General features: G+C 36.1%; 1 protein-coding gene across 1 annotated transcript in view; it reads left to right on the plus strand.

Moving 5' to 3' along the window:
- DNAJC3 (DnaJ heat shock protein family (Hsp40) member C3) overlaps positions 1 to 20,761 on the plus strand; it is a 69,107-nt gene that overhangs the window by 14,219 nt on the left and 34,127 nt on the right. The window contains exon 2 of the mRNA XM_079137708.1: positions 19,504 to 19,614. Coding sequence (XP_078993834.1) covers positions 19,504 to 19,614 — 111 coding nt within the window. The remainder of the gene's footprint in view (positions 1 to 19,503; positions 19,615 to 20,761) is intronic.

The following is a 20,761-nucleotide window of genomic DNA, read 5'->3' on the forward strand; positions in this document are numbered from 1 at the left end:
TTTGAAAGTTGAGTTCCTTACTCATCTTTTTTTAAACTCAACAGTTTTATGCAGAATATATGTTCAGTAATATTTGTTAATGAAACATTTTAGTTTTTATACTCTTCATTGTATAACGTAGGTTACATGGCCAGGAGCAGTGCCATATTCCTATAATTGCAGTGACTCTGGAGGCTGAGGCAGGAGATGTTTAAGTTTGAGGCCAGCCTCAGCAATTTTGTGAGACTGTGTCTCAGAATAAAATAAAGGTCTCAATGGTAGAGCACTACTGGGTTCAATTCCCAGTACAAAAAACAAACAAACAAACAAACAAAAAAACAGATTGTATTTTGGGATATAGCAAGGAATTGGCTGGATCTATAGGAGGCACACCTACCTATCTGAATATAATCAAGTACTCTTTCTTTTTTTATGGTACTGGAAATTGAACCAAGGACCTCACACATGCCAGGCAAGGGCTCTACCACTGAACTACATCCCCAGCCCCTTTTAAATTTTATTTTGAGATAGAGTCTCAACTAAACCAATCTGGCCTTGAACTTGCAGTCTTCCTGTTTCAGTCTTCTGAGTAATGTGGATTACAGATGTGGGCTACTGTATCTGGCTAAATATAATCAATTTCTAAGTCTGTATTATGTAGTGAATTTTCATGGTTGCAACCTATATCCTCTTTATTTTGTTTTTATTTTCAAAGATTGTAAGGCAAACTTTATTTAAAGGTAGCCACAGAGAGGTCTCAGGATCACTGCAGTAGTAAGATTGAATTTAACTCCCCTCATTAATTTAAATTAGACAAATAACAGTGCATTCCCAGACTACTGAAAATCCCCAACTAACTTCTCCAAATGTTAACCAACAAACTCATAAATACATCAGATGTTTTCAAATTGTTGCCTCATATAGGTCTTGATTAACCCTAAGTTTGTGGTGCTGCTAAGTTAAAAATTTCTTTCCCTTTTTTGGCAAGGGAAAAGTGATTTTCCTCTATCCTTCTATGTTCTTTGACTGTGTTATGAATTACATTGACAGTAATGTCTAACTATGAATTATACATTATGAATGACTAATAATTACAAATTATTATCTAATAATTCTTATGAATTATAAGACAGAATAATAGGGAAAAATTACATGCCCACATAAACATTATATTATATACATCTCCTGTGCATGAGAGTCAGAAAAGGGCCAGATGATTAGAAATGATTGATATAGATTGTACTATGGCCCACTGAAGAAGTACTTCTATGGAAACAAAAACAGAAGTTAATGATTAGAACAGACTATAAACCAGATTCTTGAATTTAGAGAGCAACCAGTGGAGAAGATTTCCAGATGTTGGGCTTGAATCATCTTTTGCCATTTGAGTATGTCTGAATGACTCACAGGGCAATAGGCACAGAGGTTGTCCAGGTATGAGCTTTAGTGGTGATCCTTTTTTTTTGAAGTTTATGTTAGATCACTCAGCTTCAGCTAGCAGGGCTTTGGGAAAAGGGCAGATTTTCTTCTTAGTGAATCCATATCAAGAGAGTGTAAGAAATTTGAAATGCTAGTTTGAACAGGACCAGAATCTAATAATGGGTATACTTTTAAAGTGTGCTTTGTTGGACTTTTTAATAGGGAAACTGAGATTGGGCTTTTAAAAGCCTCTCATGGGGCTGGGGCTATAGCTCGGTGGTAGACCACTTGCCTAGCATGCGTGAGGCACTGGGTTCAATCCTCAGCACTACATAAAAATAAATAAATAAAGGTATTGTGTCCATCTACAACTAAAAATTAAGAACAAAACCAAAACCTCTCATGGCTAGGAAGCCAAAGACTTACCATCAGACTTGGCCTGCAATACCTATAGATTTGGGTGAATTCTTTTTTCTCAAGTCTCCAAATTATCTAGCCTGCCAGGATACAAAATTTCTTGCTCACATGTAACTAGGTAAGGGAACCACATATGTTCCAGGTACCATGCCAGTTCTCCCCCAAACCCCAAGGGGCTTTATTGTTTTCATAAAGTTAACCTTAGTTCCTTAAAACTGCTCATATACACATACTCAAATATGACATTCCAGTCAAATTGGTAGTATAAACAGTGCTTCAAATTGAATCCTGTTAAAAGAACAGATTCTTATCAACCTTATGCCATAAAAAACTAGACTACCTACTAATTTTATTGGATTTCTGTAAGCTTTAAATATGAAAAACAAAACATTAAACACAAGCAGGGCATCAAACAGCAAAGTCATGAAAACCCCCTAATTTCTTTTTACCAATTCATTCAGTTTCATGTACTTCTTGTTCTGCTTGATCTTTAATTAGCAGTTTTATGAACTAATGAGTTTCTTTATTAGAGTTCTGGAGGTTCTTACCCAACTAAGGTTACCTTATGGTTATCCAAAACGAACTTTCCAGAGTCCATTCTATGAATTTCCTTGAACATCCAACATTTTAGGAATATATTTATTCAAAAACTTTCAGGGTGGCATGCAAATGAAATAGTTAATTTTCTGCAGATGAGGAAAGGCCCATGGTCTTAGAGATATGTTGAAAGTTCATTATAATGCCTTTGACAATTTTGGTTATTTCTATGACATATAACATTTTTTTATAACAACTAGAATTGGCAACACCTTATAGACTCAACACCTTATATAGGACATTTAAAATATTTCATAAAATTTCTGAAACAATTTTTAATGACATATATCCATAAAGTGACTTAAAGAAGGTTTAGCATCTTTCATTATTCCATAGTACTTCCCATATAATTTAACATATCAAATATACTTAATTGGTTTACAAATCTCTTCATGAGAAGAGAGCACAGATTCTTTTGAGATATGCTCAAGGGGCCCTGTGGAAAATCTCAAAGTTAGTTTGAGATCAAAAAAATACTTAGATTTGATTTGTCTAAAATATCCAAAGATTTAAAACATTTGGTTAAATAGGATCACAGGGCACTATAAAACAATATTGGAGTGACAAAAGATTTTGAAGGCAAATACTAAAAAGTTACATAGTTTGAAAAAAAACTTAGTTCTTTTAATATTGAAATGACTCAGTTTCAAAACCTCATACAGAGAATGTGAAGCACAGGAAATTGTTTGATTAAAAACAGTTTTTGTTTTCTAGCAAATTAATTAAAAAACAAAAATTGTCAGGAGACCAATAATTGAAGAAAACATTGTCATTTAAGAAAAGACCAAGTTCTTGTTTTGCATCAGTATAGTTTTAATATTAGTTTATTTTTAAAAACCCTATCATTCATTTTGTTTGTTTAGTTTTAGTCAGTTTGACCACATATGATTTTCTTTCTCACTTTCTACAGTTTTTGACTTTCCTTCATTTATTATGAAACTTTGAGATAACCTCCAAAATTAACCTACACAAAATTATTCCTTTATGAAAAAATTCTCAATCCTTAAAATGTTCCTTACTGAAAATATCTTATTTTCCTTATATACTTTATTTTTAAAAATATTTTTAGTTGTAGGTGGACATAGTACCTTTTATTTATTTATATGTGTTGCTGAGGATAGAACCCAGTGCCTCTCATATGCTAGGCAAGCACTACCATTGAGCCACAACCCCAGCCCATTACTTACTTACTTTGCAAAGTTGTTTCCCTTATTGTTTATAATAGTTTTAATTACATACATTACATTTTTAACTCTTACTCTAATTTCCAATGGAAAAAGTAGGAAAAGGAATGATGAAGTCTGTCACCTATCAATATTTTATGAATACATCATTTCATAATGTCTGAAAATATATTTCAATTTGTTACTGGACCCAGGTCCATCTGCTTACTGCTTGAAAGCCAGTACTTGGAAGTTGAAAGTTGTTGGGAAGGAAATCAGTTAAAACCGACTGGCTAAGAAGGGCTGGCTAAGAAAATGGAGGGACTCTGGTCCTCGAAGCTCCATCTGAGGGAACTCAGGTACACTAAAGAGATTTTATAGAGGTGCAGTGGGCAGGAAGACTATGTGCTGAATGGGGTCTTTGTCATCCAGAGCAAGTATTATAAAACTGTTAGTTCAATCTAAGAACAAGTGTGCAAGTAGAAGTGCAGTATCCATTACTCCATATATACCAAGCACAGAAGAAAAACAAACAAAATCTCACATATTTAACTTTTAGATTCTTGCTTTTGTTATGACTGCCTAACGTGCACATGCTGTAAAAACAGTTAATATGGAAATAACTTTAGATAATCAGTAGCTTTAACACCTCATGAAATTTTCCTTGAGTAATCCATCTAAGCACAACTTTTTTTTCTTAATGCTTTGTAATTATACATAGTAGTTGGGTTCATTTTGACAAAATCATATATGCATGTGATTTGATTTACTCCATTTCAGTCCTGGTCCCCCACTTTTCCTCCCCTCCTCCTTTTCCCTGTTCTCCTTGCTCTATTCTACTGTTCTTCCTTTTCTTTGTTTATTTATTTTTGATTGTTACTTTCTACTTATACATAAATGTGTAATTTCTTGTGGTATATTTATATATGACATATTATGATTTTGTTAAATTTATTCCACATTTCCTCCCCTTTCTTGTCCTTCCTCCCTCCCTGTTGGTCTTCCCTATATCTTTATGATATCTAATATCCCTTTCTTTCCCCTTATTTTGCTCTAGCTTCAGCATATGAGAGAAAATATTTGATCCTTGATTTTCTGAGTTTGGCTTATTTCACTTAGCATGATGTTCTCTGGTTCCATCCACTCATGAGCAAATGCCATAATTTCATTCTTCTTTATGGCTGAGTAAAATTCCATTGTGTATATATGCCACATTATCTTATTATCTTTTTTGGGTTTTTTTGGTGGTGCTGGGCATTGAACCCAGGCCTTGTGCATGTGAGACAAGCACTCTACCAACTAAGCTATATCCCCAGCTCTACATTCTCTTAATTTACATATCTATTGATGGACATCTGTACTGGTTCCTTAATTTGGCTATTGTGAATTGTGCTGCTATAAACATTAATGTGACTGTATCACTATAGTATGCTGATTTTAGTTCTTTGAGATAAATACTAAACTGGGTCATATTGTGGTTCCATTCTTATACTTTTTTGAGGAATCTCCATACTGCTTTCCAGAGTGGTTGTACTAATCTGCAGTTCCACCAACGATGTAGGAGTCTAACTTTTCTTCCACATCCTTGCCAGCATTTATTATTATTTGTATTCTTGATAGTTGCTATTCTGATTGGAGTCAGAAGAAATCTTAGTGTTTGTTTTGATTGGCAAAATGCAAATGATTGCTGTAAATGTTGAGCTTTTTTCTTATATTTTTGGCCATCTGTGTTTATTCTTAATGGAAAAAAAAGATTAGTTGTAGATGGGCACAATACCTTTATTTATTCATTTTTATGTGATGCTGAGAGTCAAACCCAGTGCCTCACACATGCTAGACAAACATTCTACCATTGAGCCACAACCCTAGCCCCTGTGTTTATTCTTTTGAGAAATGTCTGTTTAGTTCTTCTGCCCATTTATTGACTGGGTTATTTGTTTTTTGAGTTCTTTACATATTCTGTATATTAATCCCTTGTCAGAGGAGTAGCTGGTGGAGATTTTCTCCCATTTTATACGCTCTTTGTTCACACTATTAATAGTGTCCTTTGCTGTGCAGAAGCTTTTTAATTTGATGATGCCCCACTTATTGATTCTGGTTTTGTTATTTGAGCTTTACGGATCTTGTTAAGAATTTGGTGCCTTGGCTCCAATGTGATGGAACCAAGCATAACACTTAATTTTAGGCAGGAATTAAAAATAACAAACTTATTTGAGTAAAAAATAGGTAGAATAAAAATTGTGTTTGCATTTTTTTCTTTTTTAGGGTCCTGGGGATCAGCCCAGGAAATGATGGTATATAATGCCTGAAGTTTATAAACTCTTTGAGATCTACTGTAGAGATTTACTCAGTTCTTTTGAGTTTCCTCCCATGTATATTTGAAGTATACATGCTAATAGACTTCTTTTTATTTTTCTCTTGTTAATTTGTCTTGTGAATTTTTTTTTCACCCCTACACTAGCCACTACTGGGCACTTAAACTATGATTAGTTTGATTAACTGAATTTTAAATTCATTTAATTTTAACTGTAGGTTTTAGGTTGTTCCCTCTGAGTATTCTCCCATAATGAATGTCCATTGTTGTTGTTGTTGTTACTATTATAAATTTGTGGCATGAATGGTCTACCACTGAGCTACATGTCCCCAGCCTTTTTTAAATTTTTGAGACAGGGTCTTTCTAAGTTGCTTAGGCTGGCCTAGAACTTGTGATCCTTCTGCCTTTTCTGCCTCCCAAGTAATGGGATTACAGGCAGGTGCCACTGCACGTAGCTCCAATATGTTATTAAACATATTGCAAAGTAGGAAGAATTTTACAGTGTTCAGCCCTAATAACTATCACTGAGATTCTACCATTAATGTTTCATTATACTTGTTTTTTTTTTAAACACATGTTCATCTGGGCATTTCACTATCCATCCATTAATTCTTTTTATTTTGTACTGGGGATTGAACTCAGGGGCACTTAACCACTGAGCCACATCCCCAACCCTATATTGTATTTTATTTAGAGACAGGGTCTCACTGAGTTGATTAGTGCCTTGCCATTGCTGAGGCTAGCTTTGAATTTGCAATCCTCCTGTCTCAGCCTCCTGAGCTGCTGGGATTACTGCTCGTTAATCCTTTTCTAATAAATGTTTCAAAACATCAGTATGCATGTACCTACAGACTTCAGCATGTACATCACCAACTTTTTTGTATAAAAACTAACATACAATGAAATGTGCACATTTTAAATATATACATTTGCTGAAATTTTATAGCTGCATATATCCATGTAACTCATATTTTGTCAATATCAGAGTTTTATCAGCACCTTCCAAAGTTCCCTGTTGCCTCTTCATGGTCTGTCATTTTTTCCTTAACATCATGCTCACTGTAAAGGAAAAGTGCTCTGGCTACTTAGTTTCCATATGTATCTGCTGTGGTTTGAATGTGTCCCCTAGAAGTTTATGTGTTGGAGCCTTAACTCCTCAACGTGGTAGTGTTGGAAAGGAGGTAGAGCTTCATGTAAAGTGTTTGGGTCATGGGAGTGGAGCCCTCATGATTGGATTAATGCCACCTCTCAGAAATAAGTGAATTTTGACTCTTCAAGACTGGATTATTTACTGAGAGCTGGTTGTTATAAAATCAGGCTGCTCCTTGTATTTTGCCTGTTTTACATGTGCTTGCTTGCCCTTTCAATTTCTGCCTTTTTGGAAATGGGACAGGGTCCTCACTCACAGATGTAGCCTTTGTTTTTGGGCTTTGTAGATTTTAGAACTTTGAGCCAAAATAATTCCCTTTTTTAAAAAAATTAATTACCCAGTCTCAGGTATTCTGTTATAGCCACAGAAAAATGGACTAGTAACATATTTCAATTCCAGTACAACAAAACAACTCCTATGTTTGCTGTGGTCTAAATGTTATTAATATGTTGCTAAGTCAGTGTGATAGTCTTAAGCAGTAGGGCCTTGGGGCTGGGGTTGTGGCTCAGTGGTAGAGCGCTTGCCTAGCATGTGTGAGACACTGGGTTAGAGTCTCAGTACCACATATAAATAAATGAATAATATAAAGGTCTGTCAACATCTTAAAAAAAATAAGTAGGGCCTTAAGGGGATGGCTGAACTCTCATGAATGGAATTAAAGTACCTATAAAAGGGGCCTGAGGAAGCTTTGCTCTCTGATATGTGAGGATCCAGTGAGAAGGAACATCCAGTAAGAATGGGTGCTTTTCAGACACTGAATCTGTTGGCATCTTGATGTTGAGCTTCCCAGACTCTAGAACTATGAGAAATAAATGTTGTTTATTAGTCATCCAGTTTATGGTATTTTTGTTACAGCAACCAAAACAATTTTCTGCATGGCAAGATATAGCTCTCTTTCTTATAAGTAAAGAAGTTCTCATCTATATCCTAGTTGAGAAGACAATATAGTTTAAATAGGCATACATCTATCACTGGCTATATTAATTACTACTCTTATTCTATCAGTGTTTTACTCAGTATTCAGTTAAAAAGACTAAATTATAAAGTTACTTTCAACAACTCATTTAAAATAAAAATGAATTAGAAGAATGCATTTAATACAGTGGATTCAGGAAATTATATTCTATGAAGTCATTGCAAATAATAAATAAATATTGAAGTATGCATGGCTTTTGGGGAAAATAACATGGATAAGTTCTTGCAAGCCTCAGATCACAACATTTTTGTCAACAGATCAAGACAAACTTGTTTTCTGTTTAAGAAACCTTATTTCAGATATAATGTTGAATCATTAACATTGATCCACCCAGCCATCAGCATTATCATTCATGCTCGAAGAACACTTACACATATTTTCTCTATAAGGCACATTACAGCTTTAATGTGCTTTGAAATACCAGACTGCACTTTAGTACTGTGCTTGGGAGCCTTTTATTTTATTTTATTTATTTTTTTTATTATTTAAACAAGTGGGATACATGTTGTTTCTCTATTTGTACATGGAGTCAAGGCATACCATTTGTGTAATCATAAATTTACATAGTGCAATGTTGTTTGATTCATTGTTTTTTTTCCCTTCCCCCCACCCCTCTTTTCCCTCTATACAGTCCTTTCTTCCTCCATTCTTACCACCCTCCTTATCCCTAACCCTAAACGTAACCCTAACACTAACTCTAACCCTGCCTACCCCCCATTATATGTCCTCATCCGCTTATCAGCGAGATCATTCATCCTTTAGTTTTTTGTGAGATTGGCTTATCTCACTTAGCATGATATTCTCCAATTTCATCCATTTGCTTGCAAATGCCATAATTTTATCATTCTTCATGGCAGAGTAATATTCCATTGTATATATATGCCACAGTTTCATTATCCATTCATCAACTGAAGGGCATCTTTGTTGGAAGGCTTTTTATTACAGCTTCTATCTCATTTCTAGTTATAGGTTTGTTTTGGTTTTGTGTGTCCTCTAGATTCTGTTTTGGAAGGTCAAATCTATCTAGAAATATATCCATTTCTTCAGGGTTTTCTAATTTATTGAAGTATAAGTTTTCAAAATAGTCCCTAATGATCCTCTGAATTTCTGTGATGTATGTGGTGATTTCTCTTTTTCAATATATAATTTTATTAATTTGGGTATTCTCTTTCTCTTTTGGTTAGTTTGCCTAAGGATTTACCATTTTTATTTATCTTTTCAAAGAAACCGCTCTTAGTTTCACTAATTCTTTTTCTCAAATACATTGACTTTAACCCTGATCTTAATTATTTCCTTCTATTGTCTTTGGAATTGGTTTCTTCTAGTTTTTCAAGGGCCTTGAGATGCACCACTTGATTGTTTATTTGGGATCTTTTTGGTTTTCTTATGTAGGCACTCAGCTATAAACTTGCCGCTTAGAACCACAATTTAGTGTCCCATAGGTTTGTGTGTGTTGTATAACTATTCTTGTTTTTTTTTCAATTTATTTTAATTAAAAATCATAAATTTACATAGGGCAATATTGTTTGATTCATTCTGTTATTTTTTCCCTTCCCCCCACCCCTCCCACCCCTCTTTTCCCTCTATACAGTCCTTCCTTCCTCCATTCTTACCACCCTCCTTATCCCTAACCCTAAACCTAACCCAAACCCTAACGCTAACCCCTCATACCCTCCCCTTATATGTCTTCATCTGCTTATCAGTGAGATCATTCGTCCTTTAGTTTTTTGAGATTGGCTTATCTCACTTAGCATGATATTCTCCAATTTCATCCATTTGCCTGCAAATGCCATAATTTTATCATTCTTCATGGTGGAGTAATATTCCATTCTATATATATGCCACAGTTTCTTTTTCCATTCATCAACTGAAGGGCATCTAGGTTGGTTCCACAGTCTGGCTATAGTGAATTGAGCAGCTATGAACATTGATGTGGCTGTATCTCTGTAGTATACTGATTTTAAGTCCTTTGGGTATAGGCCAAGGAGTGGGATAGCTGGGTCAAATGGTGGTTCCATTCCAAGCTTTCTGAGAAATCTCCATACTGCTTTCCAGAATGGCTGCACTAATTTGCAACCCCACCAGCAATGTATGAGTGTACCTTTTCTCCCACATCCTCGCCAACACCTATTGTTGCTTGTGTTCTTGATAATCGCCATTCTAATTGGGGTGAGATGAAATCTTAGGGTAGTTTTGATTTGCATTTCTCTTATTACTAGAGATGTTGAACATTTTTTCATATATCTGTTGATTGCTTGTAGATCTTCTGTGAAGTGTCTGTTCATTTCCTTAGCCCATTTGTTGATTGGATTATTTGTATTCTTGGTGTAGAGTTTTTTGAGTTCTTTATAGATTCTGGATATTAGAGCTCTATCTGAAGTATGAGTGGCAAAGATATTCTCCCACTCTGTAGGCTCTCTTTTCAATTGCTGATAGTTTCCTTTTCTGAGAGAAAGCTTTTTAGTTTGAATCTATCCCAGTTGTTGATTCTTGCTTTTATTTCTTGTGCTATGGGAGTCCTGTTAAGGAAGTCTGATCCTAAGCCAACAAGTTGAAGGTTTGGACCTACTTTTTCTTCTATAAGATGCAGGGTCTCTGGTCTGATTCCGAGGTCCTTGATCCATTTTGAGTTGAGTTTTGTGCAGGGTGAGAGATAGGGGTTTAATTTCATTCTGTTGCATATGGTTTTCCAGTTTTCCCAGCACCATTTGTTGAAGAGGCTATCTTTTCTCCATTGCATATTTTTGGCCCCTTTGTCCAGTATGAGAAAATTGTATTTATTTAGATTTGTGTCCATGTCCTCTATTCTGTACCATTGATCTACCTGTCTATTTTGGTACCAATACCATGCCATTTGTGTTACTATTGCTTCGTAATACAGTTGAAGATCTGGTATGGTGATACCCCCTGCTTCGCTCTTTCTACTGAGGATTGCTTTAGCTATTCTGGGTTTCTTACTCTTCCAGATGAATTTCATAATCGCTTGCTCTATTTCTGTAAGGTACATCATTGGGATTTTAATTGGAATTGCATTGAATCTGTATAGCACTTTTGGTAGTGTGGCCATTTTGACAATATTAATTCTGCCTGTCCAAGAACATGGGAGATCTTTCCATCTTCTAAGGTTTTCTTTAATTTCTTTCTTTAGTGTTCTGTAGTTCTCATTGTAGAGGTTGTTCACCTCTTTTGTGAGATTGATTCCCAAGTATTTTATTTTTTTTGATGCTATTGTGAATGGGGTAGTTTTCCTAATTTCTCTTTCTGAAGATTCATCACTTATGTATAAAAATGCATTGGATTTATGAGCATTGATCTTGTAACCTGCTACTTTATTGAATTCACTTATGAGTTCTAAGAGTTTTCTGGTGGAATTTCCAGGTTCCTCTAAATATATAATCATGTCATCAGCGAACAGGGATAATTCGAGTTCTTCTTTTCCAATTCGTATCCCTTTAATTTCTTTGGTTTGTCTAATTGCTTTGGCTAGAGTCTCAAGGACGATGTTGAATAGAAGTGGTGAAAGAGGGCATCCCTGCCTTGTTCCAGTTTTTCACCATTTAGAATGATATTGGCCATGGGCTTAGCGTAGATGGCCTTTACAATGTTAAGGAATGTTCCCACTACCCCAATTTTCTCTAGTGTTTTAAGCATGAAGGGGTGCTGTATTTTATCAAATGCTTTTTCTGCATCTATTGAAATAATCATGTGATTCTTAACTTTTAGTCTGTTGATATGGTGAATGACATTTATTGATTTCCGGATGTTGAACCAACCTTGCATCCCTGGGATAAAACCCACTTGATCGTGGTGCACTATCTTTTTAATATGTTTTTGTATGCGATTTGCTAAAATTTTGTTGAGAATTTTTATGTCAATGTTCATTAAGGATATTGGTCTGAAATTTTCTTTCCTCGATGTGTCTCTGTCTGGTTTAGGTATCAGGGTGATATTGGCTTCATAGAATGAGTTTGAGAGGGTTCCCTCCTCTTCTATTTCATGGAATACTTTGAGAAGTATTGGAATGAGCTCTTCTTTAAAGGTTTTGTAGAACTCGGCTGAGAACCCATCTGGTCCCGGACTTTTCTTTGTTTGTAAGCTTTTGATGACCTCTTCTATTTCATTGCTTGAAATTGATTTATTTAAGTTGTGTATGTTCTCCTCGTTCAGTTTAGGTAATTCATATGTCTCTAGAAACTTGTTGATGTCTTCGAGGTTTTCTGTTTTGTTGGAGTATAGATTTTCAAAATAGCTTCTAATTATGTTTTATATTTCACTCCTGTCTGTTGTGATATTTCCTTGTACATTCCGAATTTTAGTAATTTGAGTTTTCTCCCTCTTTCTCTTTGTTAGTGTGGCTAAGGGTTTATCAATTTTGTTTATTTTTTCAAAGAACCAACTATTTATTTTGTTAATTTTTCCGATTGTTTCTTTTGTTTCAATTTCGTTGATTTCGGCTCTTATTTTAACTATTTCCTGTCTTCTACTACTTTTGGTGTTGTCTGCTCTTCTTTTTCTAGGGCTTTGAGCTGTAGTGTTAAGTCGTTTATTTGTTGATTTCTACTTCTTTTGTTGAATGCACCCCATGAAATAAATCTTCCTCTGAGTACTGCTTTCATAGTGTCCCAGAGATTTTGATATGATGTGTCTTTGTTCTCGTTTACTTCTAAGAATTTTTTTATTTCCCTCCTGATGTCTTCTGTTATCCATTCATCTTGTAATAGTGTATTATTTAATCTCCAGGTATTGGAGAAGTCTGTTTTTTATTCTGTCATTTATTTCTAATTTCAATCCATTATGATCTGATAGAGTACAAGGTAGTATCTCTATCTTCTTGTATTTGCTAACAGTAGCTTTGTGGCATGAGACATGGTCTATTTTAGAGAAGGATCCATGTGCTGCTGAGAAGAAAGTGTATTCGTTCTTTGTTGGATGGTATATTCTATATAAGTCAGTTAAGTCTAAATTGTTGATTGTGTTATTGAGATCTATGATTTCTTTATTCCATTTTTGTTTGGACGATCTATCCAGCGGTGAGAGAGGTGTGTTAAAATCGCCTAGTATTATTGTGTTGTGGTCTATTTGATTTCTGGAATTGAGAAGGATTTGTTTGACGTACATGGATGAGCCAATGTTCGGGGCATAGATATTTAGGATTGTTATGTCTTGCTGATTTATGCTTCCCTTAAGCAGCATGTAATGTCCTTCTTTATCCCTTCTGACTAGTTTTGGCTTGAAGTTCACATTATCTGAAATGAGGATGGATACTCCAGCTTTTTTCCTGTGTCCGTGTGCGTGGTATGTTTTTTCCCATCCTTTCACCTTTAGTCTATGGGTATCTCTTTCTATGAGATGGGTCTCTTGCAGGCAGCATATTGTTGGATTTTTCTTTTTAATCCAATCTGCCAGTCTATGTCTTTTGATTGGTGAGTTCAATCCATTAAAATTCAGGGTTATTATTGTGATATGATTTGTATTCCCAGTCATTTGACTCATTTTTGTTTTTTGACATGATTTGGTTTCTCCTTTATTTGGCTGTTCCTTTAGGCTAGTTCCTCCTGTTGCTGATTTGCATCGTTGTTTTTCATCTCTTCCTCATGGAATATTTTGCTAGAATGTTCTGCAATGCTGGCTTTCTTTTTGTAAATTCCTTTAGCTTTTGTTTATCATGGAAGGATCTTATCTCATCGTCAAATCTGAAAGTAAGTTTTGCTGGGTATAAGATTCTTGGTTGGCATCCATTTTCTTTCAGGGCTTGGTAAATGTTGTTCCAGGCCCTTCTAGCTTTTAGGGTCTGGATTGAAAAATCTGCTGATATCCTTATTGGTTTTCCCCTGAATGTAATTTGGTTCTTTTCTCTCATGGCCTTTAAAATTCTGTCTTTATTTTGTGTTTTAGGTATTTTCATAATAATGTGCCTTTGTGTGGGTCTGTTGTAATTTTGTATATTTGGAGTCCTATAAGCCTCTTGTACTTGATTTTCCATTTCATTCTTCAGATTTGGGAAATTTTCTGATATTATTTCATTGAATAGATTGTTCGTTCCTTTGGTTTGTTTCTCTAAGCCTTCCTCAGTTCCAGTAATTCTTAAATTTGGTCATTCCATGATATCCCATAATTCTTGTAGATTCTGTTCATGATTTCTTACCATCTTTTCTGTTTGGTCAACTTTGTTTTCAAGATTAAATATTTTGTCTTCAATATCTGAGGTTCTGTCTTCCAGGTGTTCTATCCTATTGGTTATGCTTTCTATGGAGTTTTTAACTTGGTTTATTGTTTCCTTCATTTCAAGGATTTCTGTTTTTTTTTTCCAGTATCTCTAACTCTTTGTTGAAATGATCTCTTGCTCTCTGTATTTGCTCTTTTAACTGTTGATTGGTGCGATCATTTAATGCCTGCATTTGCTCTTTCATCTCCTCCTTCAATGCCTGCATTTGCTCTTTCATCTCCTCATTTGCTGTCCTGATTGTTTTAATTATGTACATCTGAACTCCCTTTCTGACATTTCTTCTGCTGTGCTGTCATTGGGTTTTATCGATATAGTATCTAGGTTTGTTTGGGACATTTTCTCCCCTTGTTTTCTCATATTGGTCAGATGTCAGTGGTACTCTGTGATATTGCATATTTCCTCTATTGGCTTATAGTGTCCCTGTAGATTTCCAGTGTATCACCTCCCAGCCTTTAGTAGCCTGAAGTCTTGGAGTAACTTGATAATGCAGTGCTTCCGAAGAAAGCTGCCCCTAGCCCGCTACTGGTTCCAGGGTTTGGAGCTGGCTCTGTTTGGAAAGGCTCTCACTGGGCGGCCTGCTCTGAGAAGCTGGCCGTGTGGGAGGAGCCCACCGCCGGAGTGAGCAGGGCTGCCTGGGGAAGACTCTAGCTGCCCTGCCCTACTCTGATAAGCCGCCCAAATCCGGGCCTGCCGCCTGGGCCGAGCTTCACCGGGTGGGGGAGACTCACCCCGTGGCTCTATTTTAGTCCGAGTCTCTCAATGCCTCCCCTTCTTGAATCCTGTGTTCTGGAGCGACTGGAGATGCAATCACCCTCTAGTCCACCATCTTGGATTGCCCTGTTGAAAAAGGGAGCCTTTAAAAATGGTGAAATTACCATGATGAAGCACAAAATATGACACTAAATGTACCATGGAAAGGACCCTTATTTTTAATAGGAAAGTTGAAACAAGGCAGTGCTACTTGTTTGACTTAAGCTGGGAGTAGCTGGCTCAAGATTTTTGCTGTCTGCATGTGTACCCATTCCCAAATGGCTGTAAAGGTGCTCTGAGTATAAATGAATTTTTATTAAGTGGGCGAATTCACACAGACAGAATCTGAATTGGACTGCCTGTATATATACAGTTAGTGTACCATGGGCTCTGTACCTGTGGTTTCTGCCAACCATAAATAAAAAACATTCAGGAAAAAGATATCATTTGTACTGAAAATTTATAGACCTTCTTCCTTGTCATTACTCCCTGAATGAAAAAGTATAGCAATTAACAGCATTTATATTGTATTAGGGATTATAGATCTAGAGATCTATAATTACAGATGTAAAGATGATTTAAAATATGCCAGAGAATATGTGTAAGTTATATGCAACTACCATGCCATTTTATATAAGGAACTAAGTTATGTGTGGATTTTGGTATCCACAGAGGTGCTGTACTAGTAGTGGTAGAGTTGTCCAGAAACCAATTCCTTTTGAATGTTGAGGCATGACTGTGCAAATAAACACACATATATAACAAATGAGAAAATATGGAAAGCTACTATAGCTACTAAATTGTCACAAAGTCATAGTTAATACATGTGGTTTCCTTCATGAACTATCTGTTTTGTCCTTTTGCCTTTAGCTAGAATCTCTGCTTTTCTGGCTTTTTCACAAACTTTCCTTCCTGAAGTCTTGTAGTCTTAATTGTTCTGACTGATTTTTGGTTGCTGTAATTTTTTAAATTGATCTTTAGTGTTGGGCATGGATGTACTAAGATGTGCCTTAGAGAATCTCTTGAGTTCCACTTAGCTGCCTTTCCCTCCATTTTTTTTACCAGCAACATCATTTCTCCTTGGTATTTGGACCAATTTTTCAAACCTGTAGAATTGGCCAGTTTTTTTTTTTTTTTTTTTTTCCTTTTCGTTTCAGTGGCATGGGGAATACAAAATGGCCAGGCAGCAGTCTCACCTTCCAGTTCATTGGAAATGTGTGTATGTGGTAAAACCAGTTAATCCCACGGGTCTGTGCATATTGCATACCTCCTTTGGTGTGAAATGAGCTCCTTGATGAGACAATGCTGTGTGAAATGCTGTGATGGTGGATAATGCATTGTGTCTATGAATGGTGTGCTAGCAGAAGCATTATAGGCAAATTCATATCCAGAATATGAGACGGGACTCTATTATGGAAGAGAACTAGATAAAATCAGTCTGTCACCAGGTGTCTGGATGTCCCCCCTCTACCAGAGATGCTGTATTGGGAACCCAGTGTTGTGCTCTGGTGTTGGCAGATTAGATACTAGTGGTAAGTTTAATCAAGTCAGCTTTGGTAAGGACTAGTTTATGATTTTGAACCTATTCAAAGCCTCCATCTTTGCCATCATGGCCATTTTGTGCATGGGTCTTTTGCACAGGTACTTGCACAGTGAGGAAGGAAATTGAGTGATATGCACAGACTGTGTCATTTTATCTACCTAAATACTTTATATGGTTGATGTATTCCACTTAGTCTCTGATAGTTAAATACTGCTACTTAAGCTTCTCCTACTCCAGGATCCCATCATCCCATTGAAACCAAGGAGCCCATTTCAGTGATGGCATCCCCCCATAGTCATAGCTATCCTACAAAGGGGAGTGACCACAGAGCTTTGAAAAGGTTGCAGGTGGTTCCTGAGCAATACAATTTTTCAATGCTTTAATAAAGGGAGTGTCTTCTGGACTGTTTCATGGAACAAAGGTGGGAGGTTGGTGTGTAGGTGACAAATGATAAATCTAGTCCAACATTCCTATCTTTCTCAGCATGTGGATCCCTCCCTGCTAGGCAAATCTGTAATCTCAGCCTTATTAAATGTAGACCATTGTTCATCCAAATTTCTGGCAGCTGACCAAGTAAATTGTTAGAGCCATCTCCAGCTGCATGAATTAACATGTTCCATTTAGGATCTTTAGTTTAGGATGAGAACATAAATATTTTAGGTTTTACTGGTCATGTGGGTTTTGTCACAATTAACTCTGCTGTTGTGGCATAAAAGCAGCCATAGACAATATGGCCCATTCATTAATGGGTATGATTGTGTTCCAGTAAAATTTTATTTACAAAAATAGTTTCTGACCTCAGTTCTAGTAAGTGTGCACTTATCAGTGAATTAGACCTGATACAGTGTTTCATTTCACTTTCCTTGATCTAGCACCTTTAGGATCCATTCTCATACATGCTCTGTAGGGTTCTGCTTGTTTATCAGCAAAGCTTACAGTTCTTTTGCTATGTCCTTTGGTACATAGTGTGTATTTGTCTCCTGAGAGTGCTGAGATTTGACTCTAATGGATAATAGGAGTGGTTATGGTGGGTTTTGAGAATATGTGTTCTTTTTTCAAGCATTTTTCCTTATGTAAGATTGTCTTAGAATTTTTTAGTAATAGTGAGAGGCTAGTCTCAGAAAAGGAAGAGAGGCTGATAAGGATTTGGTATTTGTTATTTTCCTCTGTTTTAGTGTGTTCAGAAGAATCAGCCTCATATCACAGTCCTTCTTTTCACCGTTTCTGTCATTACGGTTAGGTATGACAGGTTCTAGCCCTTCTAAGACGTCTGTCTCAGCACTTTTGTTATGATCAACCTACAAGTGGTAGCTTAATTATGATTTTAGTACTTGCAATGGATTACCAGCATCTCATTTTCCATTGTCAAGGAACTCAGAACTACACTTAAACTTCCAAGGATACTGCCAACCCAGTCCTCGAGTCCCCTTTTTTGGGTCCTTCTCCTGGGAACACCAATACCAATTGTGTATTAGTTTGGGTCCATTCAGGAGCCAAAACACACAATAAAATAAAATGGAAGGCTTAGTGTAAAAAATTAAGATATGACAGGAGAGTGACTCAGGCTGCAAAGAGAATGCTAAAAGATATTCCAGAACTAAGAGACAGACCTCAGGAAGAACCAACTTGGAAGAGGGGCCCCTTTCTCAAGACTGGGGTTCAGGTCTCATTGGATAAGATATAGTTGCAGCCCGAGTTTCCTAATGGTGAAATTTGCTGAGTTGCTGCCACAGTAGCTGGGCAGATAGGAAACAACCCTCTCAGGTATAGGTAAGTCAAAGCTGATTGGCTTATATGTAGAGGTGGTTGGGCACTGCTGTGGGTATATGTAGCTGGAATGTGCGGTGTCCAAGTCTGGCAGGTTCCTGAGGGGCTAGGCCTCTGGACATATTGCTAGGGCAGAGCTCCAGTGGATGTCCTCCCCATACATACGATGTAGCATAAGAGGTGTAACAGACCATGCAGCAGGAACCAGAAAAAAAAAAACAACAAGCAGAACCAGGAAGTGTCCTTCCTGCCATTCTCTTTAGTGCCTTTTACTGACAGAACATAACATTGTGCTCAGTGTAAAAAAAGAAATGCTTAAAAACTCCAGTCCATTATTGTAGTGCAGCCACTGAAGGAGGAATTCAGAGTTGAGAGGCAAGTTGTTGATAATTGGCCTGGTCAGTCAGATCATGTTATTCTACTTAAGATGCCTCAGCATCTACCAACAGAAAATCCAAAAATCTACATCACTATCCCTCCTATTTCTGTGACCTCGCGGCCCTCTCTGTTGGCTTTGCTGCAGTCGTCCAGGCCTCTGTGCTGTTTCTGGTATATAACTGTACACTCCTGGCTTAGGGCCCTTACACTGGCTGGTCCTTCTTGGAAAGCTTTTTTCCTAGGTCTTTGTATGATTAGTTCCTCACTTCCTTTAAGTTGCTTTGATGTCAGCTTCTCAAGGATGCCTTCTCTTGACCCCCTTATTTACTCTGGTCTCACCACCCTACACTCCTAATCCTCTCAGGTCACTTGACTTTTTCCATAGTACTTTTCACCTGACATAATTGACTTATTAATTATGTCTTCTTCTCCCACCATAATGTCATGTATACTTATCCCAAATACCTAGAACAGTGCCGGGAGCATTGTAGATGCTCAGTAACTTGAATATTAAGATGAGATTCTAGCTTAACAAAGTAGTTCTTATTTTATTGTTCAAAATATTTTCACTATGGGTGTTAGGCAATTATTCTTTCAGTTTGTACACTGGTTATATTCTTTTGACTGATTAGGTTGATATATTTTGGGGCTTCTTTTACTGTATAAAATGAAGGAATATTTGGGTTTAAGGCTTACTTTCTCTAGGATTTTAAGCTTCTGTGGATTTTCTCATATCAGTAGATGACTGAGCCAGAAAACAGTTTTTGTTTTTGAGAATTAAATTTGATTCATGGAAAATTAACCAGTCATTTATTTATTTTTAGGTGCTGAATGTGGAGTAAATGCAGATGTTGAGAAACATCTTGAATTGGGCAAGAAATTACTTGCAGCTGGACAGCTAGCTGATGCTTTATCTCAATTTCATGCTGCAGTAGGTTTGTATTATAAACCAAATCACTGAGTGGCTGTTATAGTGAACCTAATTAATAGGTCTTTTTATGGATAACATTTTAAGTAAGGATTATTTCATTTTAAAGAAAACATTAAAACTATTTGCAGGATTCTGGATGAAATAGATTAAATGTGTAATTCTTGGATGCATAAGAGGTAATGATACTTACTATAAGTACCAAGAATAACTCAACCTTTTGACAGAAAATTTAATGTATTAAATAGTTTTCTGCTTTCTTATGCAGACTTCACCTAATGCAGTTTAATTTTCTTGATGACTTGGGCTATCAGTGTGGTAATTACTTTGATGCCTTTGGAAGATTCTAAGGTTCATTGACTCTTCAGTATTGGTCAAATTCCAACCACTCTTGATGCTGTTACTTCTTTTTGCTTTCTTGTGTGTGTCTATAGCATCAGCTGTCATTGCAGCTTTTACTCTGTTAGGACTGAGAATGAGATGATTATAATAAATTGGTTCAAAGGGAGGGCTTGAAGGGTTTTCTTATGAGTCACTACATAAACTTTTATGCTAGGATTTTTTGATATTGGCTTTCCTCAAAGCCTTTTTTATTTCTCATACATTTCATCTTGATTTGTGATAGTTTAAGAGAGACCAGTCAACAACTTGATAGATAAGATGGTGGTTTATTTTTAATAAGTTACAGTTGTGCTTCCAGAGGAATTATCATCCATTATTGTTTTACTATAAAAACAAAAAGCAGGTAAGTTTTGGTCTGGCAATAATTTTCTTCAACTTATATTTTTATTGAAGATATTAGCTCTCTGGAATAATAGAAAACATACAATTTAATCTTTTTCTTTATCATTTGATAATACTGTGACATTAGTCCAGTATGTAAGACAATGTAGACTTAAATAAATTACCTGCAGATTACTAATGGTGTTCACTGCGCCACCCAAAGGAATTTTTGTGAAGATTAGGTGAGAATAATGAGTATAAAGGTTTTTTTTTGGAAGTAGAGTATAATCATACATATAAAGTATATAGCAATAAATCTAATTTTTTTTGTCTCTAGAGATTGACTTTTCTAAAAATGGACTTGATATGTACAGAAGAGTTTTCTTAACTATGTTGAGTTTCCTCTAGGAATTTTGAATTTCAGTGATTAA

This window comes from Sciurus vulgaris (assembly GCF_902686455.1).
Source record: "Sciurus vulgaris genome assembly, chromosome: 4".
Lineage (NCBI taxonomy): Eukaryota > Metazoa > Chordata > Mammalia > Rodentia > Sciuridae > Sciurus > Sciurus vulgaris.